Source organism: Sciurus carolinensis, chromosome 19, assembly GCF_902686445.1.
Source record: "Sciurus carolinensis chromosome 19, mSciCar1.2, whole genome shotgun sequence".
NCBI classification, from domain to species: domain Eukaryota; kingdom Metazoa; phylum Chordata; class Mammalia; order Rodentia; family Sciuridae; genus Sciurus; species Sciurus carolinensis.
In genome coordinates, this window is record NC_062231.1 from 15,264,402 (window position 1) to 15,291,808 (window position 27,407).

A 27,407-nucleotide genomic window follows, 5' to 3' on the forward strand; every position below is an offset into this window, starting at 1 on the left:
TTGAAACAGTTTTACCTAGGAACTTGATAAAAATGCAAATTCTAAGACCCCAGACCTTCAGAATCAGAAACTCTGGGAATGGGACCTAGCCATCTGTTTCAGCATGACCTCCAAGCCAGGTGCTGCACTTCCACCTGCTTGGGAGGCTGAAGCAGAAGGACCATGTGAGCCCAGGAGTGTGTAGTGAGCTTGGGAAACACAGTGAAACCTTGCCTCAAAAAAAAAAAAAAAAAAAAATTAAGAATTATGGACTGGAGCCTGACACTGTAATCCCAGCAGCTCAGGAGGCTGAGGCAGGAAGATCTTGAGTTCAAAGCCAGCCTCAGCAAAAGTGGAGTACTAAGCAATTCAGTGAGACTCTGTCTCTAAACAAAATACAAAATTGGACTGGAGATATGGTTCTGTGGTCAAGTGCCCTGAGTTCAATCCCCAGTACCTGCCCCTCCGCAAAAAAAAAGAATTATGATAGGCTACAGATGCAGCTCAGTAGTATAGCATTTGTGAGGCCTTGAGTTTAATCCCTAAAACTGCAAAGAATGAATAAATAAATAATTAAAAATTAAAAGTAATATGCCGTCCACATGATTCCTGGTGTCCATTAAAGTCTGAGACTTACTTTCCTAGCTACTATGGAACCAGGGCTGGTTTGTGAGCAGAGTAGTGCCGTAACAGCACTCTGAATCAGAACATACTGTTCTAGTAGACTGATTAAAGGGGATAAAAGTCAAGTCAGGGAGATGGGAGTGCAGGTGTGTGCAAAGAAAGACAACTGGTTGCAGTAGATGTCCTCCAAAAAAGTCTTTCTTCTATAGTAACTGAAGCCTTGATCTTAAGTTAGACAAGTGCCTCTGAAAGACTAACTACCCCAGCTTCACTGTGAACATAGGCCTAAGTTTTAATCATGATATGTGAATAGAGGGTGCAAGAGATGTGTATAACTATGAGATCATGGGTGCAAGGGTTGTGCTCTCTGTGTGCTCATTTCCACTGAAGTAGGATGAAACATGGTGACCAACCATCTTGAAACAGGGTCAGAGACAATCCTAACCAAAAGAGGCAGTCAGGGTCCCTTGTATCTTGTAGTCACCATGTCAGCCTGGCACTGTTTCTGGCCAGGCTGTTATACACTTCCATTTTATTTAAGTCACAATTATTTTGGGGTGTCTGTCAGAGAAACCAAACTTATATCCTTGCTGATACCATTGGCATGTAGTATGCCAAGCACTCCTTTCAAACTCTATCTGCTTCCTTCCCTTCCTTTTTCCTTTCTTTTTCTTTCCCTTTTTCTCAAAATGATTTAAGCAGCCCCTTCGCCTGCGCCGGGCGCGGGCCCTGGGCGGTTCGCCGGGCGGGCAGAGCCGCGGGAAGGGCGTTCCGGGCAGAGGCGGCCGCGAGGCTCCGTGGCAGGGAAGGTGACGAGCTGCCTTTCGCCGCCAGCCGGAGACCAGGACACGCGGCGCTCCAGCCCGCCGCCCGCGATCGCTGAGCGCACGAGATGGCAGTCGCCGGCGCCCGCGGCCTGCGGGCCAGCTACCACCGGCTCCTGGATAAGGTGGAGCTGATGCTGCCGGAGAAGCTGCGGCCGCTGTACAACCACCCGGCAGGCCCCAGAACAGTTTTTTTCTGGGCTCCAATTATGAAATGGTGGTTGGTGTGTGCTGGGTTGCTGATATGGCCAGACCTGCAGAAAAACTCAGCACAGCTCAATCTGCTGTTTTGATGGGCACAGGGTTTATTTGGTCAAGATACTCACTTGTAATTATACCAAAAAATTGGAGTCTGTTTGCTGTTAATTTCTTCGTGGGGGCAGCAGGAGCCTCTCAGCTCTTGCACATTTGGAGGTATAACCAAGAACTAAAAGCTAAAGCAATCAAATAAGAGTTCCTGATCACCTAAATCTAGATGTGGACATAACCACTGGGACCTAGCTTAGTATTTGATTATTTTAAGGCATTGCTAGCTGTGCTAACATTTGGAAGGCACACACACACACAAAAATCTTGCTGAAACTGGTAGCTAGTGCTTGATTCCATAGAAAATAAAGTGAATTTTAATAATAGTCTTTCTTTACAAAAAAAAAAAATGATTTAAGCAAGCCTATAATCAAAGATACCCACAATGAGGGCTGGGGATATAGCTCAGTTGGTAGAGTGTTTGCCTTGCAAGCATAAGGCCCTGGGTTCAAATCCCCAGCACCGCAAAAATAAAAAAAAAGATACCTACAATGAGTTTTATAAAATACAAAGTTAAGCCCATTAGCAGGGTGTGGTGGTGCATACCTGTAATCCCAGCAATTCGGGAGGCTATGACAGGAGGATAGCAAGAGCAAGTTCAAGGCCAGTCTCACCAATTTAGCAGGCCCCTAAGAAACTCAGAGAGACCCTGTCTCAAAATAAAAAATATAAATAATTGGGTATATATCTCAGTGCTAGAGCACCCTTGGGTACAGTCCCCAGTACCAAATTTAAAGATTGAGAGAGAGAGAGAGAGAGAGAGAGAGAGAGAGAGAGAGGGAAAGGGAGGGAGGAAGAAAGAAAGAAAGAAAGAAAAGAAAAGAAAAAAGAAAGAAAAAGAAGAAAGGAAGGAAAACTGGCCTCAATGTTTAATACTAGAAGCAACAGCATCTCCCAGTTTTCCTGCCAATTTCCAACAATTTCTCATTTGAACCCCAGAATCAGATATTGAAAAATATAAAAATATTCTGCAAATGGAGATTGAGTTTACTGGGATGGTTTCTTTTTTCTTCCTTTTTTTTTTTTTTTTCAGTGTTGGGATGAAACAAAGGGCCAGAACCCTAGGCAAGCACTTGATCACTTGACCACTGAGCTACACCTCCAGCTCCTCACAAGAGGATTTCTTATCTCAACCTTGGTTGTAAGCTCAGCACATATTGTTAAGACACAACCCTGGGAGGATGATTGTTTAAAGGAACCTCTGAGGGTGGTGCCAAGCATGTTACATGAATTAACTCATTTGCTGCAACTGACAGCCCTATGTCAAAGCAAGCAATATCATGACTCTCGTTTTACAGCTGAGGAAACTGGGATCTGAAAGAAGGGCCAGATCAGATAGCAGGTGGTGTGTGCATTTTGTAAGCCAGGTCTTAAACTCTAGAGCCCAAGTGTGCGAGCCTGCCAGCACCACCATAACAAAATTAAAGGCACATGGATTGAGGATCAGAGAAAAGCACAAGAATAATTGCCCAGGAATAGGCCTTTGTTAGCCAAGAAAAACTGACAAGATCTGGTAAATATTAGAGACTCCTAAGATAGGCTGCTCCTGTTACAGTAAGAAAATAGGGCAGCATGGAACCCCCAAATCTGGAACTTAACTAGAACAATTCAAGAATGGAAGGAGAAATAATTTGAAAAGCAGCTTTCTTAGGAGAGCTGATGTCCAAAAAAGAAGAAAATTCCTCCCTTCTGCCTCATTTTTTTCTTGAGCACCTACTAGGTACCAGATGTGTGCTGGGGACCCTGGTGGAAACAAGGGAACTAGCCTAGTGGTTGAAAGAAACTTTCTAAATAGTGTCATCCTGAAAATAACCCCACAAAGTAGGCACAATTAGGGGCATGACCATGCCATGTTACAGATGAGCAAACAGAAGCTCTGAGTAATGAAATGACTTACCCAATGTCCCACCGCCGGTACCAGGTAGAGGTGGCCTTTGAACTCAGATGTTTCTGACTCCAAAACTTCTTTTAATATGCCATCACTGTTTCAATAGGACAGAAAATATATTATGGATATGACATTTAAGTCCATTTCACTTCTTACAGCTTTTAAAATAAAAATTTAAATAATTGAACAACAGATTAGTACACACCTATCATGTTGAAGTATAATATTTTCAAGTAACTTTTTTTTTTTTAGCACTAGGGATTGAACCCAGGGGTGCTTAACCACTAAGCCGCATCCCCATCCCTTTTAATTTTTATTTTGAGATAGGGCCTCACTAAGTTGCTGAGGCTGGCTTTGAACTTGGGATTCTCCTGCCTCAACCTCCAGAGTCACTGGAGTTATAGATGTGAGCCACCACACCAGGCCCAAGTAAATTTTTGACCATTGGTAATATTGGTGGTGTTCCTCTCCATTCTGTTATGACTAAATTTGCATATTACATTGAAGTTATACTGCATACCTGCTTAACCTTATAAGAAGTTATTCCTTTTATTAATTAGGTTGCATTACTATCAATTCACAAGCTGTGAATACTCCATCTGGTAGGTATACCTCATGTTTTTTAATCATTCTCCTCTTGGTAATTTCTTCTAAATTTTGCTGTTGCAAAAATATTTCTCAAGAGGTGCTGGGGGAAGAGCTCAGTGGTAGAGTATGCCCAAAGCCCTGAGTTCAATCCCCAACCCTGAAAAAATATTTATATATTTTTTGGGGGACTGGATATATATGTGACATATATATATATACATATACATATACATATATATAGATATAGATATAGTTCTTGTACCGGGGGTTGAAGGTCAATGATAGAGCATTTGCCTAGCATGTTTAAGGTCCTGGGTTTGATCCTTAGCATGCATTTATATATATATATGCATATTTATATAAATATATATAATACATGCATATGTACACATGCATATGTGTTTTATATATATATATATATAATATATATATATATTTCTTCAAACAAAAAATGTTCTTCAAATATTTCATAGGAAATAGCTTTGTCTTAACTTAGGATTGTTCCCTGAAATTCCCAGAAAGGAAATCCCTGGATCAAAAGGCTTGGACAATGATGGATGTGATGATACTCACCTGTAGTCCTAGGGACTCAGAAGGCTGATATAGGAGGATCAAAAATTCAAGGCCGGGCTAGGGTTGTGGCTCAGTGGTAAAGCACTTGCCTGGCATGTGTGAGGTCCTGGGTTTGCTTCTCAGCACTGCATAGAAATAAACAAATAAAATAAAAGATCCATTGACAACTTAAAACATATTAAAAAAAAGTTCAAGACCAGTCTCACCAACTTAGCAAGATTCTATCTCAAAATAAATAAATAAAAAGGGCAGTAGATGTAGCTCAGTAGAAGAACACCCCTGTGTTCAATTCCCAGTACCAAAATAATAATTAGAAAAAAATGCCTGGCCGGAAAATATCATGCTAAGTGAAATAAGCCAAGGGCTGGGGAGATAGCTCAGTCGGTAGAGTGCTTGCCTTGCATGCACAAGGCCCTGGGTTCAATCCCCAGCACCGCAAAAAAAAAAAAAAAAAAAAAAAAAATAGAAGACATTCACTTGTAGAAGAATATATGAGAAAAATGAATAATTCTACCATAGGATGAAATAAGCCAATCCCAAAAAACCAATGGCTGAATGTTTTCTCTGATAAGCAGATGCTGATCCATAGTGATGGGTAGGTAGGGAAGAATTAAAGGAACTTTGGATTATGCAGAGGGGAGTAAGGGGAGGGAGGGATAGGGCAGTGGGGATGGGAAGGATGGTAGAATGAGACAGATATTATTACCTTATATACATGTATAAAAAATTTTTAATAATATTAGAAAAAAAAAGGCCTGGACATTAGTGAGGCCTTTGATGTAGACTGCCAAATTGCTTTCCAAATCCTTTAGCAAGTCATTTCCAAGAGAATTTAGGAGTACTTATTCCTCATGTGAACACAAGTCTTTGATGTTACCAGATTTTCTTTAAACTTCAAATCTGTAAGGCTACAAATGACCTCTTCTTTTTTTTTTTTTTTTTTTTTTGGGTGCTAGGGATCGAACTCAGGGCCTTGTGCTTACAAGGCAAGCACTCTACCAGCTGAGCTATCTCCCCAGCCCCTCTTCTTTTGATTTATACTTATTTTATTATAATAATATAGAAAAGTCCCAGGTTAATTGTGTGTCCTTTGACCATTTATTGGGTTCTAAGTCTGTTTGTTATGAATTTTATGTGTTGTTCATATAATGAAAATATTAACCTATCATTTGTTTAACATTTTTCCAGTCTGAAATTTGTCTTTCACTATTGGCTATGATTTTGACTTCGGAGGAGGTGGGGGTGGCTCCCCCCTCCCCCCCCCCCCCGTCCCCAGATACAGAAGTCTTTTTTAAAGACCTTTTTTTTTTTTAAATAAAGTCTTGCTATGTCATGTCACCCAGACTGGTCTTAAACTCCAGGGTTCATGGGGCTGGGGATATAGCTCAGTTGGTAGATTGCTTGACTCATAAGCATAAGGCCCTGGGTTCCATTCCCAGCATTGCAAAAAATAACTAACTAACTAAATAAATATTTAAAAAGAAAAAAAAAACCCCTCTAGGGTTCAAGCCATCCTCCTATCTTAACCTCTGGAGTGCTGAGACTATAAACAATCAAATTTTCAAGTTTTTTTTTCTCCTTCTCTTTTGGTACTGGGAATTGAGCCCAGGGTGTTTTACTGCCAAGCTACATCCTCAGCCCTTTCTGAGAGAAGGTCTCTGTAAGTTGTCCAGGCTGGCCTTGAACTTGTGATCCTCCTGCCTCAGCCTGCCAAGGCACTGGGATCATAGGTGTGCACCAAGACACCAGGCTGAATATTTTGAATGTTTTTATTAATATAGCTCTCCATCTATTTCTTCTGATTGCTTTCATTTGCTCTACTCTTAGAAAACCATTCACTCAATGACTTATTTTCCATCAGGTTCAAGAATTAATGGAGATGTCTGACCTATTTTGTCATCTTTCTTTTACACACTAAAAATTTTTTTGGATGAAATTGGAGAATATCATGCTAAGTGAGATAAACCAATCTCAAAAAACCAAAGGACAAATGATCTCGCTGATAAGTGGATGATGACACATAATGGGGGGTGGGAGGGGTTAGGGTTAGGGTTAGGGTGGGGGGCAAGAATGGAGGAAGGAAGGACTGTATAGAGGGAAAAGAGGGGTGGGAGGGGTGGGGTGAAGGGAAAAAGTAAGAAAATTAATCAAACAACATTACCCTATGTAAATTTATGATTACACAAATGGTATGCCTTTACTCCATGTACAAACAGAGAAACAACATGTACAATTAAAAAAAAAAAAAGAATACAAACAATAAGTGCTGGAAGCGACCAAGGGATGGGAGGCAGAGAGTAAGGAAGGAAGTACTGGTTAGTGTTATTGGTAAAATTATATTATATTGTTTTACTGTGTGTGCATACGAATAGGTAACAAAAAATCCCATCATTATGTACAACTATATAACGCACCAATAAAAAAGTAGAAAAAAAAATTTTTTAGTTGTTGATGGACATTTACTTTATTTATTTATATGTGGTACTGAAAACTGAACCCAGTGCCTCACTCATACCAGGGAAGCACTCTACCACTGAGCCACAAACCCAGCACCTCATCTTTTTTAAAATAAAGAAAAACACTATCCCTTATTTTCTACATTTATTTGACTGCTCTTTTCTTTTTAGGGCAGGGGGTACCATGGATTGAACCCAGAAACTCTTAACCACTGAGCCACATAACCAGGTTTTTTTATTTTTTGTTTTGAGACAGGGTCTTGCTAAATTGCTGAGGCTGGCCTTTAACTTGTGATCCCAAGCTGCTGGGATTACAAACATTTGCCACAGCACTGGGCTTATATTTGACTTTTCTTGACTCACTTTTTGATTAGTACCTTGAAATATGTTCAATGGAAGTGGGGGCTGCAAGAGGAAATGTGTATATGTATATGCACCCAAAATGCCAACAATGGTTATCTTTGGTTGGTGGGATCAGGGCAGAGATGGATTTCTTGTTCTTGCTTGCCCAGAATTCCTATTTCCTTTGGAAAAGGTAACTCTTTCATTCCTGTGACTTTTGTGTGGCTGCCCATCACAAAACACTTGCCCAGTAGAGTACCTCATTACCTTAACAACATTTGGGGGCCCAAGAGGTATGCACATCACTCAATAGCACAAGCAAAGCCAATCAGAATTCTCTGATGGGGGCTGAGGCTGTAGCTCAGTGGCAGAGAGCTTGCCTAGCATGTATGAGACACTGGGTTTGATCCTCAGCACCACATGAAAATAATAAATGAATAAATAAAATAATTTTAAAAAATAATCCTTTGGAAGTAGGTGAAACAGGATAGTTCTCCTGCTGGGTTAAGTGGGAAAGCAGTGCCTACCACTCTATTGTCTCCCAGGTAGACAGTATTAACTGACAGAGGAAAAGAACTCACATGCAAAGAGAAATCAAGACAAGAGAAAGAAAGCAAATTCTAAGAGTAGTGCATCTCTAGTTTCAGTCTCCAAGACCCTGGTCCTCGGTGTCTTTTCTTGAATCTTGTTCCATCTATGGTGAACCAAAGATTCCTGTATGTGCATGTGTGTTGAACTAGAGATTTTTTTCGGGGGGAAGGGGGCACTGGGGATTTAACCCAGTGACACTTAACCATTGAGCTACATCCCCAGCTCTTTTTTATATTTTATTAGAAACCTGGTCTTGCTAAATTGCTTAGAGCCTTGCTAAATTGCTGAGGCTGGTTTTGAACTTGCAATCCTCCTACCTCAGTCTCCTAAACTGCTGGGATTACAGGTGTGCACCACAGTGCCCAGTTGAACTAGAGATTGAACCCAGGGGTTTTTGATCATTGAGATACATTCTCAGACCTTTCTATTTTTCATTTTGACACAATGTCTTGCTAAATTGTCCAGGCTGCCTTGAACTTGTGATTCTCCTTCTCAGCCTCCCAAATCACTGGGATTACAGGGGATTACAGTATGCCCCACTGTACCCAGTTCATAGATTCCTCTTTGGTGAAGTTGGTTTAAGTCTGGGATTCTGTTACCTGGCAAGTGAAAGAATCTTATCAGTGGCAAGGATAGTCTTTGTGTGTTTTTAATATTTTATGTAATTTTCTTGAAATGACTATTACTCATTTGCTAGAAAGATTAAAAAAAAAAAAAGAATGTCAAAGGAGGGGGGAGCATAAGTGCCTTCCAAAATGCTTAAAAGCAACAAAATATAAAAAGGAATATAAAAGTTGTACAAGTTCTCAGCAGGACAGAGGCCTTATCAACCAGGGAGTGTTGTCATAGAGATAAACAGGAAATTGGTGCTAAAACAACTCAGCTCAGTGGGTGTGCTAGATGGGTGAAGGGGAGAATAGAGGCTCAGCCCTGGGCCAGAAGTGTTTTTTCATGGGCCAGAGTCTGTGATACTGAAATTTGAGAGAATACTGAGATTTGAGAGAAAGAAATTATCCCTTGGTCCCCATCTCTGGCCAAATCAGGTCCTTTTTTGGGAGTAAAAGGGATTGAACTCTGGGGCACTGGACCACTGAGCTGCGTCTCCAGTCCTATTTTTTTTTTTATTTAGAGACAGGGTCTCACTGATTTGCTTAGAGCCTCGCTTTTGCTGAGGTTGACTTTGAACTCAAGATCTTCCTGCCTCAGCCTCCCGAGCTGCTGGGATTACAGGTGTGCACCACCACCCAAGCTAATCAGGTCCTTTCTTAAGAGTCTGGTTTACAGCCTCGCTTTCATTTTTGAAATGTAGTTCTGAGTATTTTGTATTCACTACTTCATAGGATTCTTAGAAGAATCCTGAGTCAGTCATCAATATTCCCATATTCCCATATTCCAGAGGAAGAAACTGAGACTCAGAGGTAAAGCAAGGGATGAGGCAAACTCCAAGGCCCTCCTAGGAATCTCAGCCATTTTATTCTCTCCTCTGAAAAATGGGCATAATAAATTAACCAACCTGTGAAAAGGGAAGAAAAGTCAGCAGAAATGTGTTGGGGTCAGTACCACTCTCTCTCCATCTTCAGCTGGAAAATTCAGGAATCCAGGAGAGAAAGTGGCACTGGAAGGTGGGTAGAGGTACGGTGGGGGTCTCAAGCAGTGTGTCTCTTCTGACTGGCCCCAGTCCAACCATACCTCCAACTCCTACCAACTACTCCCCCTTCCTAGCCGGCACTGAATTTATTCCTAAGGAATGATTTGCACAAGCCAACTTGGGTCAGGTCCCTTGGCCCCTTGCCTGCAGCCCCAGAAGCCTGGCCTCCAGCCAGGGGCCCCTGGCGCCTGCCCAGTCACGTGGCAACTTAGTCCTCTTTGGCCTGCTTCCTTCAGGATCCAGACTAAACTTTCCCCTCCCTGTTTCCCTCTTGTCCCAATCCCTCTGGCCAGCACGCTGGCTTTGAGGGGCAAGTGCTGGGGACTGGGGCTTCATCTCAGCCTCTGAGGGTTCTCAGGCCTCAGTTGACCCGCCTGTCATTGGGGCCTAGGCTATCCTCACTGCTTGCTCTTGCCATGTTTCTCCCTACGCCCCCATCTTCCTACCCTCAACAGCCTTCTGGGCCCTTCTATGGGCCTAATTTCCCCACTGCAGGGTGGCGAAAGCGGAGAGGAAAGAGCCTAGGGGCCTTAAGGGTGGCTCTAATTGGTCTGAAAGAAAATCCAGGAGGCAGCAGGGTGAAACTGGTTAGTCTCCTGCATCCCACAGTGCAGGTTCGAATCCTGCTTTTCCATTGACCAACTGCCTCATCTCTCTGAACCTCAGTTGTCCCCTCTGTAGTCGAAGGGCGGGAAGCATCTAGCAGAGGGTCTAATTAGAATCCACGAGGTCTCCCCTGCCCGCGCCCCTTCCCCAGCCCGGTAGCGGCACCACCCTCCGCTCCCAATTCCCCAGTCCCTCCACTGCAGGCTCCTCCTCCATTGACATCAGAGCGGCAGGCGGGCGGAGGGAGCCAGCGGAGCCCGAGTCGAGCCCAAGAGAGAGAGCGGGCGGGAGGGCCAGGCGCGCAGTGGCGGCAGACCGCGGCCAGAGTTCGGCGCCAGCCACCTCGGGCCTTCCAGCCAGCCCCGCGGCGGGGCAGCCGCAGGTATGGCTGGGGGCTGCCCGCCTGTACCCTTGTGCGCTAAAGGGGCGGCGAGAGCCCTCAGCAGCTGGGTACCCTTGCCCAAGGATGGGAGGGGGTGCCCGGGAGGGCTGCACCCTGGAAGGACAGGGTTGGGCCTTTCTCCCCGACCTCCGCTCCAGGCCCAGCAGGTGCCAGGGAGGGCCGTGGGAAAATGAGGGTGACAGAGAAGGGTGGGGATAGGAGGGTCTGTGTGCGCGCGCAAGTTCTGCAGACCCAAAAGTGGAAGGGCGTGGGCATCTGGATATAGATGTGTGTATGTGTGTGTTGGGGGGGGGGGCGCATGTTAAGGTGTCCTAATGTCAACAGTGGCGTGTGGATCAGATATGGGGTTGCGGCGCTTATGTGTAACGGAATCTTCATGGGTCACGGGTGGGATGGCGGGATGCGTTTTTTGCTGCAGAGGGTGGTGTCAGGTACCTGTGCTGCTGTCTGGCTCTAAGGATAGTAAGTCAGAGTGTATGTGTGTGTGTGCCGGGGGGCCTTGAAATGTGAGGTACTGTTGGAGTTTGGACTATAGGAGCTTCTAGGTGGTTAAGGGGATGGAGAGTGTAAGGTGTAAGTGAATCTGGTAGATGGGAAAGTGTGTGTGGGGGGGGATGTTTTAAAATGTAAAAGGGGTCTGAGGAATGTATGGATGGACACGTAGGTGTTAGTGTAGGAGGCTGTCTGGGGAGCATTGTGTGTACATGTATAACCAGGTACTGATATCTGGATACAAGGTGTGCTTGGGTCTGGGAGGCAAGTGTTTGGGTTTGGGGGTATGGAGGATGCTTGACTGGAATAGCTGGTACAGGATGTAGTTTGTAAGGGTCATTATGTGCCAGTCTTCAGAGGGGTTTAAGACTACTTCTAGAGCTTACCACGAAGTCTCCTCCCTTAGAAGTTGTCCCTGGGATGGGTGACCAGGGCCTCCTGGGAACAAGGTCCCATTCAAGGAGTGGAATCCTATACCAGGGCTCTTGTCAGGGCACCTTCCCCTCATTGTCCCACAGAAGACACGGAAAAGGAAAGCATCCTCCCTGAGGATATTCAGCGTGCTAGGCTATTTTGGCCTTATCCTCTGTGGTCCTGGGATGGGCCTCAGTCTTAGCTTCATATTGGAAAGACTAATTGAGAATAGTTCCTCTGCCTACTCAGCAAGCTTAGCTGGGACTCCAGCTGGGTGTCATTTGGGTCACTCTGGACCCACCACTACCCATTTCCCACCTGTTCTCCATCTGACAAATTGGAAGAGAACTCACCCTCTCCTGTGTGATGAGACAGAGACCTCAGTGAAGGGGAAGATTGAAGCTGGATCAGGGTAAGATGAGGCCAGGAGGGGACAGACTGGGTGGGACCATTTAGGGAGTCAGGAGGGAGAGGCCTGGGGAGCTCCAGCTGTGGCTGTTGTTGCCTTAGTAACAGTGAGAAGGAGCTATTTAAAAACGTGGCTGAGATATTGCTGGAAGCCCAGGCTGCCGGAAACCTGATTTCCAAGAGGCCAGAGTTCGGGGGGAGGAGGAAGGAGACACACCAGCAGTTCCCAGGGTAAAGCTGGGACATGACTGGTTCTGGGCACAGGGAACCTCCAGGGCCCTGGGCTTCTACAAGTTGTCCTTTGGTTTTATCTGTTGCCCCCTCCAGGAGTCAGGGTTTCTTTGGGTGTTTGGATTTGGAGAGGGCGAAACTGGGAAGTGAACATGAATACAAAAATGAAGGAATGCATGACTTTGTTGAATAAAGAATTTTGCTGCCATCATGAAAGATATTTCTCTAGGCATAGAATTTGCTGAATGGATGTTGTGAATGAACAATGACTAGTAAATGAATGAATGTTGAATGATTTTGTCAAATGAATGAATCAAGGAGTGAATGAATGCTGGCTGAATAACTGAATGGGGCATGCAGTACATTCGAGAGAGAAGGCTGGGCCCTACTGAGTCTCCTTCCTTCATTCTCTCTCTAGGAGCCCTGGCTGTGGCTGGGGGGCAGTGGGCCATGCCGGGGGCAGTGGTATGCCCCAGCTGGAAGCAGGCGGAGGACATTAGGGACATTTATGACTTCAGAGATGTTCTGGGCACGTGAGTCTCAGGGTGGGCTGGGAGGCTGTTTCTGAGCTGGGGGTAGAATTGGGAAGGGCCTTGCTCCTGAGCCTGGATGACTGGGGAAGGCTGAGTCCAGGGTGGTGCTTCCTCTGATCAGCTGATCAACATTTCCTGTTTCCTATAGACTAGGGCCAATGGCAATCTTGCCATGGCCCAGAATGGACTATACTCCTCATGTCTGTCTGGCAGTGGTTGGAACAGGGGTTGTTCTTACACAGGCAGAGAAATTCCTAATGAAGAGAAGGAAGTGGGGGAGAACAAAAGGGCCATTTATCCAACTTGTCAAGAGCTGGGTATTCTGGTCTAGGATTGGAAACTGAGGCTGTGCATAGCTCCATTACTAGTGCTGGGTCAAGACTGGAAATCAAAGATGAAATCACTGCAGTCACTGGTTATCTTTGACTTATTACTTCTTATTTTCCCAGGCAAAGCTAAAGATGTGCAAAGAAAATTCTCCTTGGTCAGTGAACTTGAGTGTAAACGGATTTATCTGTTCCTCAGAGCTTACTTATTAAACTTTGGTGCATACACAAATCACTTGAGGTCTTTGTTAAAATGCAGATTCTGATCCAGGAAATCTGGGATGGGGTCTCAGATTGTGCATTTATAAAAAGTTCCCAAGTAATGCTGACGGTTTTCAAGGTTCTAAGGGTATTATTTATGACTCAGCTTTAGCAAGAAAAAAATGAATGAATTAACCATGCACACTATCAAAAAGTTCAGGGATTTCAGGACTGGTTGTATCCAGGGGTCCTCATGTTATCAAGAATCATCTTTGACCATTTCTCAGGTCTGATTTCTTTTGTGTTATTCAGTCTCAAATAGGCTCTTCCCAGGAGATGGCAAAGATGGCCACCACCCACTCCAGGCCTACACACATCTTAACAGCTTAGCAAGGAAGAGTACCTTGGGCTGGGGATGTAGCTCAGCAATACAGTACTTGCCAAGCATACAGTACTTGCCAAGCATGTGTGAGGCCCTGGGTTTTATCCCCAGTATTGTGAAACAGATGAAAAATAAATGAATAAACAAATAATATAGGAAAGATTACCTCATTTTCACAGTACCAGTAACTTGACTTGTATCACATGACCAAATAATGTGTCAGGGGCAGACTACTCTTGACTGGCCAGGCCCAGGTCATGTGGCCACTTCTGGAGCCAGGGGGTGGAAGAGTGCTTGCGGGGTGGGGAGCTCATTCCACCTCTTTGGTTCAGAGATGGTCATACAATCCATAGGGATGGAGGAGAGGCTGAAGGGAAGCTGGGATTCCAGATCCTCACCTTTGGAATCCTCTCTCCCTGCAGGGGGGCCTTCTCAGAGGTAATCCTGGCAGAAGATAAGAGGACTCAGAAGCTGGTGGCCATCAAATGTATCGCCAAGAAGGCCCTGGAGGGCAAAGAGGGCAGCATGGAGAATGAGATCGCTGTCCTGCACAAGTGCGTGGGTCATAGCTTGTCCCTGACCTAGGGTGACTCTGCCTTGATCCTTCCTGCCCTCCTTCTCCTGCTTTTGACAAATCATTTAACCTTCCAAGTCTCAAAGTGCTCATTTATAAAGTGGGAACAAGAACTTACACTGGGCAGGGTATGGAGAGCATTAGACACCCTTTATTTCAAGTGGCTGGCATGATAGCTAACATGTCAGATGTGACTGAGATGCCTGGGATTAATCTGTTCCATCAGGTCTCAAGGTCAACCCTTCAACACAGCTTGAACTCACATATCTTAACTACTGTTATCTTTGGACCTATCTTGAGTTTCTCTGATATATAAAAGTCACTCAGCAAGTTTAAAACTGCCTGTCTGCCATCTCCCTCTGTGACAACACATAACGAACAACCAATTGTTCTGTGAATTGCTCGTGCCAAGAAATCTCCTGCTCTTGCTGGAAATCTTCTACTCTTCACTTCCAATCTCTTTCCTGAGCTTCCCAACCACCCTGGACAGAGAAGAAATGATCATGTCCATTATCAAGGGGTGACAGTTGGAGAAACAGGCCCAGAAAGAGCAAGGGACCTTCCCAAAGACACTTAGCAAGTTCCCAGGAGAGCCAAGTCTTCCTTATCATTAAGATGAATCACTATTAGCAGTTCATTTGTTATTATTTTGTTTTTTTTTTTGCGGTACTGGGGATCGAACTCAGGGCCTTGTGCTTGCAAGGCAAGCACTCTACCAGCTGAGCTATCTCCCCAGCCTTCATTTGTTATTTTTAAATATATTTTTAGTTGTAAGTGGACATAACTTTATTTAATTTTAATGAATAAACAAATAATATAGGAAAGAGTACCTCATTCTCACAGAACCAGTAACTTGGCTTGTATCACATGACCAAATAGTACATCAGGGGCAGACTGACTGGCTAGGGCCTCACACATCCTAGGCGAGTGCTCTACCCAGCCCTTATTTATTTAGAGTATGCCAGGTACTGTGCCAAGCATGTCATCTGAATCATCTCATATGATCTTCATACCTGCTCTTTGAGGGAAGTACTATCTCTGGCTTCATTTTATAGATGAGGAAACAGGCTCAGTGAGGTTACACTGAATTTCATCAGTATTACTGAGCACCTACTCTGTCCCAGGGCCAGAGAACACTGGTGACTAAGACAAAGTTGCTGGACTTTAAGAGGTGACCTGATGGGGAAAGCTGACAAACATGTAGTAACAGAAAACTTTTGAAGTCCTCTATTGGCCAGTGCTATGAAGTAAAAAGACACCCAAACAGCATGTGGCAGAGGCAGGATTTGGACCCAGTTCTGTAGGATGCCAAAGCCCAGCGTCTGTCCTGCTGTCCTTGCTTTCTAATTAGTTTTAAAAAATCTTGGTACATCTACTTTTCCAGGTGGGGTTGAGATCCCTGGTTTGGCTTGCTGGGTCTGCAGGCACTGGGGAGTTGTCCTCAGCTCTGAACTGCTCATTTCCCCTCTCAGGATCAAGCACCCCAACATTGTAGCCCTGGATGACATCTATGAGAGTGGGGGCCACCTCTACCTCATCATGCAGCTGTGAGTGACCCTGCCCCTGCCCTGCTCACACCTTTCTCCCTGCTGCCCAAACTCTTGGCCAGACTGTCCTGTCCTCTGCTGCAGAGTGTCAGGTGGGGAGCTGTTTGACCGCATTGTGGAAAAAGGCTTCTACACAGAGCGGGATGCCAGTCGCCTCATCTTCCAGGTGTTGGACGCTGTCAAGTACCTGCACGACCTGGGTATCGTACACCGTGATCTCAAGGTGGGTATGAGCTGGGGTACAGTGAGCTGGGGCCCTAGGGGTAGGGTCTTTGGAGATCCCTCAATGTCTGACCTTAGGCTGCTCTCACCTCATTAAGCCTCAGCTTCTTATCTGCAAAATTGACCTTGTGACCCCCAAAGTGCCTCTTCCCATTCAAGTTCAGACACTCAAAGGAACACAAAAGTGAACTGAAATCCTACTCCTGAGAGAAAATGATGGGTTGCACATTCTGTAGTACATCTCATTTGGCCTGGGAGAAGAGTGCTGGGTGACACAGATCTGGGTCTGAATTCTGGCTGTGCTACTCCATAACTGGGCTCTTGGGCAAGTCACTTTGCCTCGAGGCACTGGTTTCCTCATCTGTAAAATGGGTTTCTTCACACTGACCTGGAAGGGAAGGTGGGAATGTGGAAAGCCACCAAGCACTCAGCTAGGGTCCGGCATACAGTAACTGCCAGAATTTCTTCAGGATTTTGCAATACACACCTGAGGTTTATGTAAAACTCCTTCCCACATCCCCTGGGCCCTTGTCCTTTCTGGAACTTTTTTTTTTTTTTGTACCAGGGATTGAACTCAGGCACTCAACCATTGAGCCACATCCCCAGCCCTATTTTGTTTATTTAGAGACAGGGTCTCACTGAGTTGCTTAGTTGCTGAGGCTGGCTTTTAACTCACAATCCTCCTGCCTCAGCCTCCCAAGCCACTGGAATTACAGGCATGCACCATTGTGCCTGGCTCTTCTGGAACTTTGGGCCAGAGCATTTCCTTGAGTTCATTATGCTTCCAGCCAAGATGGCAGCCACAGTAGTTTTTGTGGTGGGTCAGGGTGTCCACTGTTTCTCAAGGGGTGCTTGGGAAGGTTCTGCCAGCCTCTGGTCACCTGACTGCTCCTTTCCCTCCTGCCTGCCCTTCAAGCCAGAGAATCTGCTGTACTACAGCCTGGATGAGGATTCCAAGATCATGATCTCCGACTTTGGCCTCTCCAAGATGGAAGACCCAGGCAGTGTGCTCTCCACAGCCTGTGGAACCCCAGGATACGTGGGTGCGGAGGGCCCTGTGCTGGGGCTGTGGGCATGGGAGGAACCAGAAGCTACAGGGAAGAAATTTGTCACTTATGTCCCATTTCCTCCACAGCCCCTGAGGTCCTGGCCCAGAAGCCCTACAGCAAGGCTGTGGACTGCTGGTCCATTGGGGTCATTGCCTACATCCTGTAAGTGGAGGTGTGGCCACAGTAAGGTGTAGCTCCAGAGTTGACTTCTCCCCTGCTTTCCTCTTCCACTGTTATTCCCTACTTCCCTCCATCCATAGTTAATCTACCTATTAATTACTAATATCACTTCAATACATACTATGTTTCAGGAACTGTGCCAAGCATGAGGACTTAGCAGAGTACAAACCAGACCAAGTGCTGGCCCTCAGGGAGTGATATTGTAGTAGGGGAGACAGAAAATCAACAAATAAATAAATCTGTACAATATTACATGGCAAAAAAAAAAAAAAATGCTGAGAAAAAAAATCCAACAGGAGTAGGGAAATGGGGATTGCTGCATTTCAGATAAGGTTAGGGAGGGGTGCTTTCTGTGGAGGTAACATCTGAGTGAACTCTTGAATGAAATGAGGGAGGCAGACACTCACTTGAGGTGTTGGGGAGGGTTTAGGCAGAGGGAATGGCAGGTGCAAAGGCCCCAACGATGGTAAAATGGCAGCATGGTCAAGGAACGGAACAGGCCAGTGTAGCTAGACAGGAGTAAGCAAGGCAGGGAGGGGCAGATTTTACAAAGAGGGAACTCTTTCCCGAGTCCTGCCTAATGCCTGGGATTGCCCCAAAGCTGTCCCAGAGCCACTGGGTACACTGAGAGTGGAAATCAGGGTGAGTTTCTCCCTGCCCAGGCTCTGCGGCTATCCCCCATTCTATGACGAGAATGATGCCAAACTCTTTGAACAGATTTTGAAGGCCGAGTACGAGTTTGACTCTCCTTACTGGGACGACATCTCTGATTCTGGTATTTTGGATTTTGCCTTCTTCCCCTGGGCCCTGCCTCTGGAGCCTTCCTCATCTGCTCTGGGGGTCTCCCTAGTCAGGTTTCACAGTCCCAGACTAAGTTGTCTTAGGTCAGAACTCCCACCTCAGGGGTTTCCCTCTGCTTGGCTCCCAGTCTGAGAAACTTGTAGGCATTCATCGATTCAGTCTTCAAACATAGTATTTTTGAAAATATTTCCCCTACTGACTTCCTAATGCCTAAGATACCACCATAAACATTTTCATCCCTCCTTTTGTGCCCCCCACTAAGAAGCAAGTCAGTGAAGGCATCTCCAGTTGTTCACACATAGTGTGATGTGAATACACTGAAGGGAGTCTTCTCTAAGAACATGTTTTTAAGAGAGAATGGAGACAGCTGGGAGGCTGTAGTGAGGTGGGGTGGTGCATGGATAGATCTGGCCCCTGTCTTGCTTGTGGCCAGATCAGACGTCAGGGAGTACTGTTCCAGGGGTGGCCATGGGCACTGCCATACTGTGTGTCTTTGCTTTTGTCTTGGGGATTCAGCCAAAGATTTCATCCGGCACTTGATGGAGAAGGATCCAGAGAAGAGGTTCACCTGTGAGCAGGCTTTGCAGCACCCATGGTGAGAGTCCCCACAGGCTGTGGGCAGGGGTAAGGCCTAGGTCCCCAGGCCTGCTTCTACCCTCACATGCAACCCTCCACATATCCCCATTCTAGGATTGCAGGAGATACGGCTCTAGATAAGAATATTCACCAGTCAGTGAGCGAGCAGATCAAGAAGAACTTTGCTAAGAGCAAATGGAAGGTGAGCCCATGGCCCTAGTCCTAGGTCCCAGCTTCCCCAGGACTCCTTCCCACCCTCATCCAGGCTCAGTTTTGCACAATGCCAAGTCAGACATGCAGGAACCATTCAGGGCTGCTTTCTGAAAGACCTCACTCATTCATTCAATAAATACTTCCCGAAATCTATTCAATCTGAGAGGGTCCCTGACCTCCAGGTCTAGAGGGAAAATAGTATACTTCTTCAGAAGGCATTTGATGCAGCCTATGAGGTCCAGGAAGGGTCATAAAGGTGGTGATGGCCTGAAGGACCTGTCAGTTGAGTAGGAATTAGTCAGACACAAGGAATAACGTCCAAGGCACAGGGAACAGGGGCACAAAGTTCCAGGGGCCAGAGAGAGTGGGGCTGGCCAGTCAGAAATATATGTGATAAGCTGGCTGGACTGGAGGGACTGAGGAGACTGAGTGGCAACAGTGAAGGCTGGAGAAGTCAGTAAGGGCCAGGCCACTCAGGGCCTTATATGCTACAGTGGACCACCAACTTTACATTGAGAGTGATGAGGAGCCCAAGAAGGATTTCAAGCAAGAAACTAAGAAACTGCCATTTAGAAAGGGCTCCCAGGCTAAAAAAAAAAAAAAAAAAAAAAAAAAAAAAAAGCAAAGAGTGAAGACTGGGAGACAAATAGGAGGCTGTGGCAGAGGTGCAGGCAGGAGATGGGGAGGATTGACCCAGAGCAGCAGCAACAGGAATAGAGAATAGAGCTAAGAACAGAAATCGTTCAGGTAGTAGAATCAACAAGAAGTGATAGTGGAATGGTTGCTGAGAGTGTGAGGTGGCAAGGGCTGTCCCAGCCTTCCAGTTGGGGACAGATTAGCCTGGGAATTACTATAACTGTGATGGGTTATCCCAGAGGCAGGACATGTCTTGGAAAGAATGGTTTTAGTTTTCAACATGGTTTTTGAGGGGTATGCAGGAGAATCTAGGGGGATAAGATGAATAGAAAATGACATACACAGCCAGGAGTGGTGGTACACACCTATAATCCTAGCTACTCAGGAAGGTGAGGCAGGAGGATTGTAAATTCAGGGCCAGTCTGGGCCAGGGTGTAGTTCAGTGGTAGAGTGCTTGCTTGGCATGTGCAAGGTCAATACTGAAAAAAAAACAAAACCAAACAGAACACAAAACAAAACAAAACAAAACAAAACAAAAAATCACACACAGGTTAAGTTTCTTGGCCTTTCTATACCTTAGTTTCCTCCTTTGAAATTAATGATATTAAAAGTGCTCACCTGCTGGGTGTGGTGGAGCATGCCTGTAATCCCAGCAGCCTGGGAGGCTGAGGCAGGAGCATCACAAGTTCAAAGCCAGCCTCAGCAAAAGCAAGGTGCTAAGCAACTCAGTGAGACCCTGTCTCTAAATAAAATACAAGATAGAGCTGGAGATGTGGCTCAGTGGCTAAGTGCCCATTAAATTCAATCCCCAGAACCTGCCCCTGCCAAAAATGCTCACCTGAGAATTTTAGAAAGATTAAATGAATCACCATGCAAAATACTTAAAACAGTGCCTGACATATAATGCTATATGATGTTTGCTATTACATATGAATTTAGTTTTGTTTATATACATATATATATATACACAAAGAATGTATACATTCTATATATATAAGCACACATGTGTAACTACAACTGAACAGAATTTCATAAAGCCTTGTAGAGGCTGAGCATGGTGGCACATAACTGTAACCGCAGTGATTTGGGAGGCTGAGATAGAGATTGCAAGTTGAAGACCAGCCTGGGTAAATTGAGAGAGACAATGTCTCAAAGTTTAAAAAAGGTCTGAAAGGGCTGAGGTTGTAGCTCAGTGGTAGAGCACCCTTGGATTCAATCCCCAGTATGGTTTAATAATGACACCACCACCAAAAAGTCTTGTGAAGGTTTAGGGGTCTTACAGAAGTCACTAACTAACACCTGAATGAAGAACAAACAAAAAATACCATTGCAAGAATTCTACTGCCAGCCCCTGACCCATGAGCTACCACGTGCTGAGCAGTCCCTCTCCCCTCTCTCCACAGCAAGCCTTCAATGCCACGGCTGTGGTTCGGCACATGAGGAAGCTACAGTTGGGTACCAGCCAGGAGGGGCAGGGACAGACGAGCCACGGGGAGCTGCTAACACCAACAGCAGGGGGTGAGGAGCAGGAATGCTTGGAAGAGTGTGGGTGGGCTATGAAGAGACACCCAGCTGGAGTGCAGGGTGTGCCCTACTGCCAACTGTATTCTCTCCCACACAGGGCCGGCAGCCGGCTGCTGCTGTCGAGACTGCTACGTGGAATCAGGCCCGGAACTGTCCCCCACACTGCCCCCGCAGCTCTAGGGCCCTGGATTAAGTCAGGGTTTCTTTCATGGGAGGGGCAGACTACTCCCTTCCCTCTGTGAACTGGGGAGTTACCCTACCCTCTGCCCTCCTCACCCGCTTTGCTCTCACTCCTCACTGCATTTTCCATACAAATGTTTCTATTTTATTGTTCCTTCTTGTAATAAAGGGAAGAAGATAAAACCAGACAGCTGTCTCCCAAAATAGCCCACACCCTGTCTTCTATGCAAATTGACTGCTTAATTTGGGGGTGCATGGCCCCTGAGGTAGATGCAGAGAGCCCTCCTCAACACAAGCCTAAGGACAGGGGGAGAGAAGTATGAAATGGAGGGGAAAGGTGTTGGGGAATTCCTTTGCCCAGTGTCCCTTGTCTAGACTTCTGGCCCTTCAGACCTCTTTCTGCGCTTTGCTGGCGGCTTCTGAGAACGGTGGGTTTGGCGGAGGTCAGCACTGAACAGCACCTGTAGGAGTGGGAGTATGTGGGCAGAAAGGTACACTGGCACAGGAGTAGAGGGGCTGGTGACAGTGCAGGAAGGTGGAAGAGTTCATGGGGTCAGGGCTGAGCTAGTTGGAGAGTCCATTAGGGTTACCTGGGGTGGTCGAAGTAAGAGTCCATGGGGACAGACTGCTGGAAAAGCCCACTGGGTCAGGGATAGGGGGAAGTTCTTTAGGGTCTGGGCTAGAGAGGAGGGGAAACCTAGGTACACTCACTGCTTGGGCCCAGCCAGCATAAGGTCCCCACAGGCTCCGGAAAAAGTTTCCTAAATCAGAAGTGAGGAGGCTAGATTAAATGGCCCAACCTACACCCCCATTCACAGAATTGAGGGAGAGGTGATTAAGAGAGTAATTTCTAATACCTCAGTCCAATGCCCCAACATCCCACCCTCTTTCCTCACCCAGTTCCTTGTTAGCCTGAGGGCTGGGGCCCCTGGCCTGAGACGTGGTGGGGTGCCAGCTGTAGTCACGTTGGGCAATCTGCCACACATGGACGTCCACGGGCACAGCCTGGGGTTTGTCTAGGGCCATGAGGCAGATGCAGTCGGCCACCTTTGACAAAGAATGAGCCACTGTGGAGGAATGGTAGCATCCAGCCTGTGTCCTGCATCTATCCCCAAAGCCAAATGCTTCCTCCTCTACACTGAGGTTACTATTGTTCTGTATTCTCAATCAATATATATTGATTATTCTAAAAAAGTACTACTGAGCAAATACTTCTGTGGGTCACATTCTCACCATAATCTGGGGAGACGATATTACCATATCCACTTCACAGACCACTATTAACTCCCCTGCCATTCCTTCTGGAAATTTCTGCATAAATGCAGCAGCATACACACTCACCAACACAAATGGCCTTTCTATAAAGTCATTTAAAGGGTAAAGTCTTTCATACTCTTTCAGCACTCTGCTTTTTTCCTCTAATAAAACATTTGCTTTTATCCTTTTCCTTTCCTGCTCTGCCTCCTGAAGCCAGACCTCCACCCAGCTCTCAGGCCTGCCCTGTTTCTGACTCCCTCCTCTCAATGTGAGTGGATGAGATGGCTTCTACCTCCTTGGGGGCCTCACCTTAGTGCCCACCCCAGGCAAGGTGCAGAGGGCCTTGTGTGCCTCCTCATAGGGGACCTCTCGAAGCTGTTGCAGCCAGACCAGCCCACCATGTTCTTCCAGGATGGCTCGGGCACTGGCACTCACATAGTGGGCACGGTACCCCAGGCCCAACTTCCTGAGGCAAGGCTCCACCTCCGAACCTGTGGGGAGTGGGAGGAGAGCAGGGGTCAGGCATCCTCGAGTCCTTCCTGTTTAAGAGAGGGATAGTGTATGAGCTCTTTATCCCAAGGGAATGCTTTTCCTAAGTATCCCTCTCACCTCACTGCCCTCTAGGAGACAGCAGATACAAGTATGTGCAACGCAAAGGGTGAAAGCCTGGGTTCTCTCCTCTACAAGTGTTTTCTGAGCATCTAATACACATTGGGTTCTAGAACAGAGATGGATGTGTTGCCTTGGAAGAGCTCCCCTCTGAGTTACTTGACCTTTCCTAAGAGTGTTTACAGTCCTGACTTAAACATATAATAACAGCAGCAACTGCTTCTATTATTAAGTTCTGGAATCATGCAAGGGCTAAGTACTTTAGGTACATTTATCATCATGCTTTCTTTTCTCAAGAACTCTGATGACAGCACTGTTGTTTTCCCATTTTCCAGATGGAAAAAAGGAGGGCTTAAAAGAAGCTAAGTAATTTGATCAAGAAATGACACGGGCTGCTTGTAATCCCAGCTACTTAGGAGGCTGAGGCAGGAGGATTGCAAGTTCAAAGCCAGCTAAGCAACTCAGTGAGACATTATCTCAAAACAAAATAAAAATTAAAAAAAGGCTTGGAGATATAGCTCAGTGGTAGAGTGCTGGCCTAGCATGTACAAGGCTGTAATCCCCAATACCACCACAAAAACAAATAAACAAACAAACCAAATAAAAAACACAAAAACAAACCAAAAAACACATTACTCTCCACTGCCTCATGATCGCTGTATTCACCACCCAACCCCTTCTAGTAGAAACTGTTGTTTCCATGCTATAAACAAGACTGGAATGGTGAGGTCCTTGAGGGTCATATGACTACTAAGCTAAGAGTTGTGACTCAAGACCAGGTTTCTTTTTTTAAATATATATATATTTTAATTATAGGTGGACACAATACCTTTATTTTATTTTTATGTGGTGCAGAGGATTGAACCCAGTGCATCATGTGTTCTAGGCGAGCACTCTACTGAGCCACTGAGCCACAACCCCAGCCCTTCAAGACCAGGTTTCTAAACATCAAAAACACCCTTTTTTTCTGAGACAGGCTCTCCCTGCTATGAAGTCCCCAAGCACTTCCCCTAGCTTATTTCTCACATCTGCTAACTGATATACTTGCTTCTGTAAAATTCTTACCTCAAAGGGTTGCTGTAAAGAATATCCTGTGTTCCTCAGTGCAAAATTGTTGGGTTTACTGCTGTGATAGCAGCTTGAGTTTTCTATATACTTCCTGTGTGCCAAACATTGCTGGGTGCAGGATGTGTATTCCTTTATTCAATTCTCATAATGACTATAATTATCCCATTTCACAGATGTAGACACTGAAGCATAGAAATGCTAGATAATGTGCATAAGTAGCAGAATAGGGATTCAGTCCCACAGAATCTGTCTCCAGAATGTGTGTTCTTAACTCCAAACTACTGAACACTGCATACAGATATTTCTCTGATGAGGCATCAGAACTATTGGCAAAAAGCACACACTAACCTGGGGATGTAGCTTAATGGTAGAGCACTTGCCTGGCATGCTCAAGGCCTGGGTTCAATTCCTAATACCACAAAAACAAAACAAAAGGCATAGACTGGTAAGGAGTTGATGCTTTAAGGCGGTACAGATGGGTCTCAACAGACCCGGCAGGGTGGTTGTAGACGGGGACAGTGTTTTGGAAGGAGGAAGTTTTTATATGAGAGATGGTGACCAGAGAGAACTGAACAGATATCCTTGTTCAAAAACTGATGGAGGGAGTGGGGGAAGGGGATTCACTTACTCACCAGCCAGAGCCTGCAGGTTGGGGAAACCATGGTAGGTGACATCATCAAGCTGGATGAGCCGAGGTCCAAAAGCCTGGCACAGCCGTTCCACCATGCCAGTGATGCGGGCAATGTTGTTGTTGGAAGAACAGATAAAGGTGAAAAGGCATTCAATGGGGTCCAGTCGCAGCAGTCGCACACCTGGAGACCAGAAAGTCAAGGGGCCAGAGAAGCATCTGCTATAGGGAGTGGCTTCCTCCCTCCCTCAGATCAGATCAGAGGGATCTTAGGATAATGAGGGGCAGCACTGTTAGAGAAAGCAACACTAGACTTCTCATTCCTAATAGCATCTTGTGAATGCTATTTCACTGATAAAGAAGCCACAATATAAGCACCACCTGGGCAGGGATTTGGTTCCAATTGGTTCCTTGCTACATCCCAGTCACATAGCAGATGCTCTGTAACAGAATGAATGAAGTCACCTGCCCTAAGTCACGTGGCCAGGATTAGGCTCCAAATTCTTGTCACTTCACTATGGTGATCAGCAGGATAACAATAACAGTAATAATAATTACAATGTGTCCAGTACAATGCTAAGTATTTTCAATATATTAGGTCCTTTAATCCTCATCAAATCCTATGAGGTAGATACAACCACCATCTTACAGATAGTAAAACATTCTCAGAGAAGTAACTTAACTAATGTACATGAACCCCAACCCCTGCCCCAGGCCTGTACTCACCTTGGAATTTCTGAGCCACCTTTTGAAAGTGGGAGTCCACAGAACTCCAATGGTTGTACAGTTGAGCCAGGCTGACATCTAGCTGGAAGTACTTCTGCACTGTCTCCAGCTCCTCAGGTGTGGGCCTGCCAACCCATCCCTTGTCCCCTCGGTACACAGTGCAGTAGAGCAGTTCCTCAGTTTGAGTCAGTGTCCATACTTGATCTCCCAGCACGCCACTCCAGTGTGCAGGGCTTTGCTCCTTCCACCTGAACTCCCAGGTGCAGACAGGCCTAGCACTCAGTTTCCCTTCCCACACACTTCCCTTCCCTCCTATTTGCAAGTGCCCCATTTATAAAACCGACTTAACAGCTGCAGAGCAAAAGTAGTATCTTTGATATTATTGCACAATCCTAAAAATATTGCAGACTTAATACCCCTACTTTGTAAAGGCGGCAACAGTCTCGCCACCAGTGTTTATTTCCATTTTTAATACCTGAGAGGTATTACCCCATCCATCAACCCCAACATTCCTTTGCATCTCTGACGGACTGTAATGGGCCGTGAGGAACCAGGGTCCCAGGGGAGAGGCCTCCCAGGCCAGTCACTCACCGGAAGGATTGTCCAGAAGCTAAAACCAGGTCCAGGCGTAGTTCAGAGCGTGGACACGGGATGGAGGCCCAGAGGGCCAGGCTCGAGGATAGGGTACGATGCCTCATGCTACCAAGCAGAAGGGAGCGGGCCACCATTTCCCTTTTGGTGGTTCTGCTCCGTCATGACCCCGCCGGCTCAGAACCAAATCACCGGGGCCGCAAAGACCCCGTTTACACAATGACTATCCCGTTTACACAATGACCACGCCGCTTAGGGCTTCGCCCACAGCCGCCACGGCCTTGTCCCTCTCCCTCGGTCCCCTCCTGCTTTCCTGAGAGGAAGGTCCCTCCCTACTTCCTCTTCATCCTCCAGAGCCTCCGGGCACGGATACTACGCTTCAGGTTACCCAGGCTTTCAGAAGCGCGCGCGAGTATGTTCTTCCGGCTTTTCCAGGGGCTGGCCTTGCCGTGACCGGAAGTAGAGCTCCGACGCCTCTTATTTGACCCGGTGGTAGCCAATCCGAGGAGGAAGTGGGAGGCGCCAATGAGAAACCGGGTGTGGCAGCGGGTGGGCGGGACTTTCCGCGGCGCCCGGGCGGTTGGCGCGTTCGGGGCTCGCTGCCGGCTATTGGCCTTTCCTCAGCGATGCCTTGCACTCGGCACGCTGGGGTGTCCCGCGCCCCTGCGAACCCCGCGCTGCGCGGGCCCAAATGCTGCTTGAGCTTCACCGAGTCCCCAGCTTTCCCCAGCTCGTCTTCAGAGACTTTTTCTCCAACGAGTCTTCGAAGTCTGATACTCGCCCTCATCGGACCGCCTCTCATGACCTCCCTCTTCACCAAAAATCGGACCCAATCCCAGTTCTGGGCGCTCGGAAGTGTCTCCACGACGTGTCTCCGGGGACTCTTCAGCGTTTGCCTGCTCAGCTTGTCTCTGGGCCTTCACCTGGCCTCAGCCCGGCCAGCGGGCCTCTTAAGCCCTTCAGAGTCTTGTCTCCGGGGGACCGCCCCGCCATAGCTGCTCCTTCCATCGCGGGCACTCCTAAGATCGTATACCCCAGATGTTCACCCTCGTGTGTGGAGTGCGGCCTGCGTAGGAGCCTTCCCGGAGGGCCCCAGGAGCCCAAAAACACAGCTCCTTGACCCCCAAGTACAAATGTGGGACCCTGAGGCAGCCTGTCTAGTCTAGCCACTGCCAGCCACCTGGACCCAGAAACGATTGTAATTTATAACT

General features: G+C 46.5%; 2 protein-coding genes and 1 pseudogene across 13 annotated transcripts; 2 read left to right on the forward strand and 1 right to left on the reverse strand.

Moving 5' to 3' along the window:
• The first annotated feature begins 1,369 nt into the window (after positions 1 to 1,369).
• Positions 1,370 to 1,990, forward strand: LOC124971112 (mitochondrial pyruvate carrier 2-like; annotated as a pseudogene).
• Positions 1,991 to 10,673: 8,683 nt separating this feature from the next.
• Positions 10,674 to 21,505, forward strand: Camk1 (calcium/calmodulin dependent protein kinase I). The gene is made up of 12 exons (XM_047534704.1): positions 10,674 to 10,807; positions 12,792 to 12,906; positions 14,238 to 14,369; positions 15,862 to 15,936; positions 16,021 to 16,159; positions 17,075 to 17,201; positions 17,294 to 17,369; positions 18,050 to 18,162; positions 18,705 to 18,783; positions 18,879 to 18,966; positions 21,017 to 21,131; positions 21,235 to 21,505. Exons 2-12 carry the CDS (start codon positions 12,824 to 12,826, stop codon positions 21,315 to 21,317), a joined length of 1,110 nt encoding a protein of 369 aa, XP_047390660.1. The 5' UTR covers positions 10,674 to 10,807; positions 12,792 to 12,823; the 3' UTR covers positions 21,318 to 21,505.
• Positions 14,036 to 26,639, reverse strand: Ogg1 (8-oxoguanine DNA glycosylase). 12 transcript variants are annotated; one of them, XM_047534703.1, is made up of 7 exons: positions 26,197 to 26,639; positions 25,606 to 25,853; positions 24,884 to 25,063; positions 22,884 to 23,065; positions 22,214 to 22,364; positions 22,029 to 22,078; positions 16,553 to 19,253 (listed from the first exon to the last, which is right to left on the reverse strand). In XM_047534703.1, the coding sequence occupies exons 1-7, from the start codon at positions 26,331 to 26,333 to the stop codon at positions 19,128 to 19,130; spliced, it is 1,074 nt and encodes a 357-aa protein (XP_047390659.1). In that variant the 5' UTR covers positions 26,334 to 26,639; the 3' UTR covers positions 16,553 to 19,127. The 12 variants fall into 12 exon arrangements, with proteins under 12 accessions (XP_047390652.1, XP_047390651.1, XP_047390659.1 ...); XM_047534702.1 differs by lacking the exon at positions 16,553 to 19,253 and adding an exon at positions 20,408 to 21,813 and having other exon boundaries at positions 22,025 to 22,078; XM_047534693.1 differs by lacking the exon at positions 16,553 to 19,253 and adding an exon at positions 20,408 to 21,778 and having other exon boundaries at positions 22,884 to 23,113.
• Between the last annotated feature and the right edge of the window lie 768 nt (positions 26,640 to 27,407).

Bases quoted from the DNA above. Each gene is read 5' to 3' on its own strand.
- Camk1 (XM_047534704.1), top strand. From the start codon at position 12,824: ATGCCGGGGGCAGTGGTATGCCCCAGCTGGAAGCAGGCGGAGGACATT. The intron at 12,907-14,237 runs GTGAGTCTCAGG...CTCTCCCTGCAG, and splicing joins TTCAGAGATGTTCTGGGCAC to GGGGGCCTTCTCAGAGGTAA. The intron at 17,202-17,293 runs GTGCGGAGGGCC...TTTCCTCCACAG, and splicing joins TGGAACCCCAGGATACGTGG to CCCCTGAGGTCCTGGCCCAG.
- Ogg1 (XM_047534691.1), bottom strand. From the start codon at position 26,333: ATGGTGGCCCGCTCCCTTCTGCTTGGTAGCATGAGGCATCGTACCCTA. The intron at 23,114-24,883 runs GTGAGTAAGTGA...TCTCTTAAACAG, and splicing joins CAACCTGCAGGCTCTGGCTG to GAAGGACTCGAGGATGCCTG. The intron at 22,079-22,213 runs GTGAGGAAAGAG...CTTCTGATTTAG, and splicing joins TCAGGCTAACAAGGAACTGG to GAAACTTTTTCCGGAGCCTG.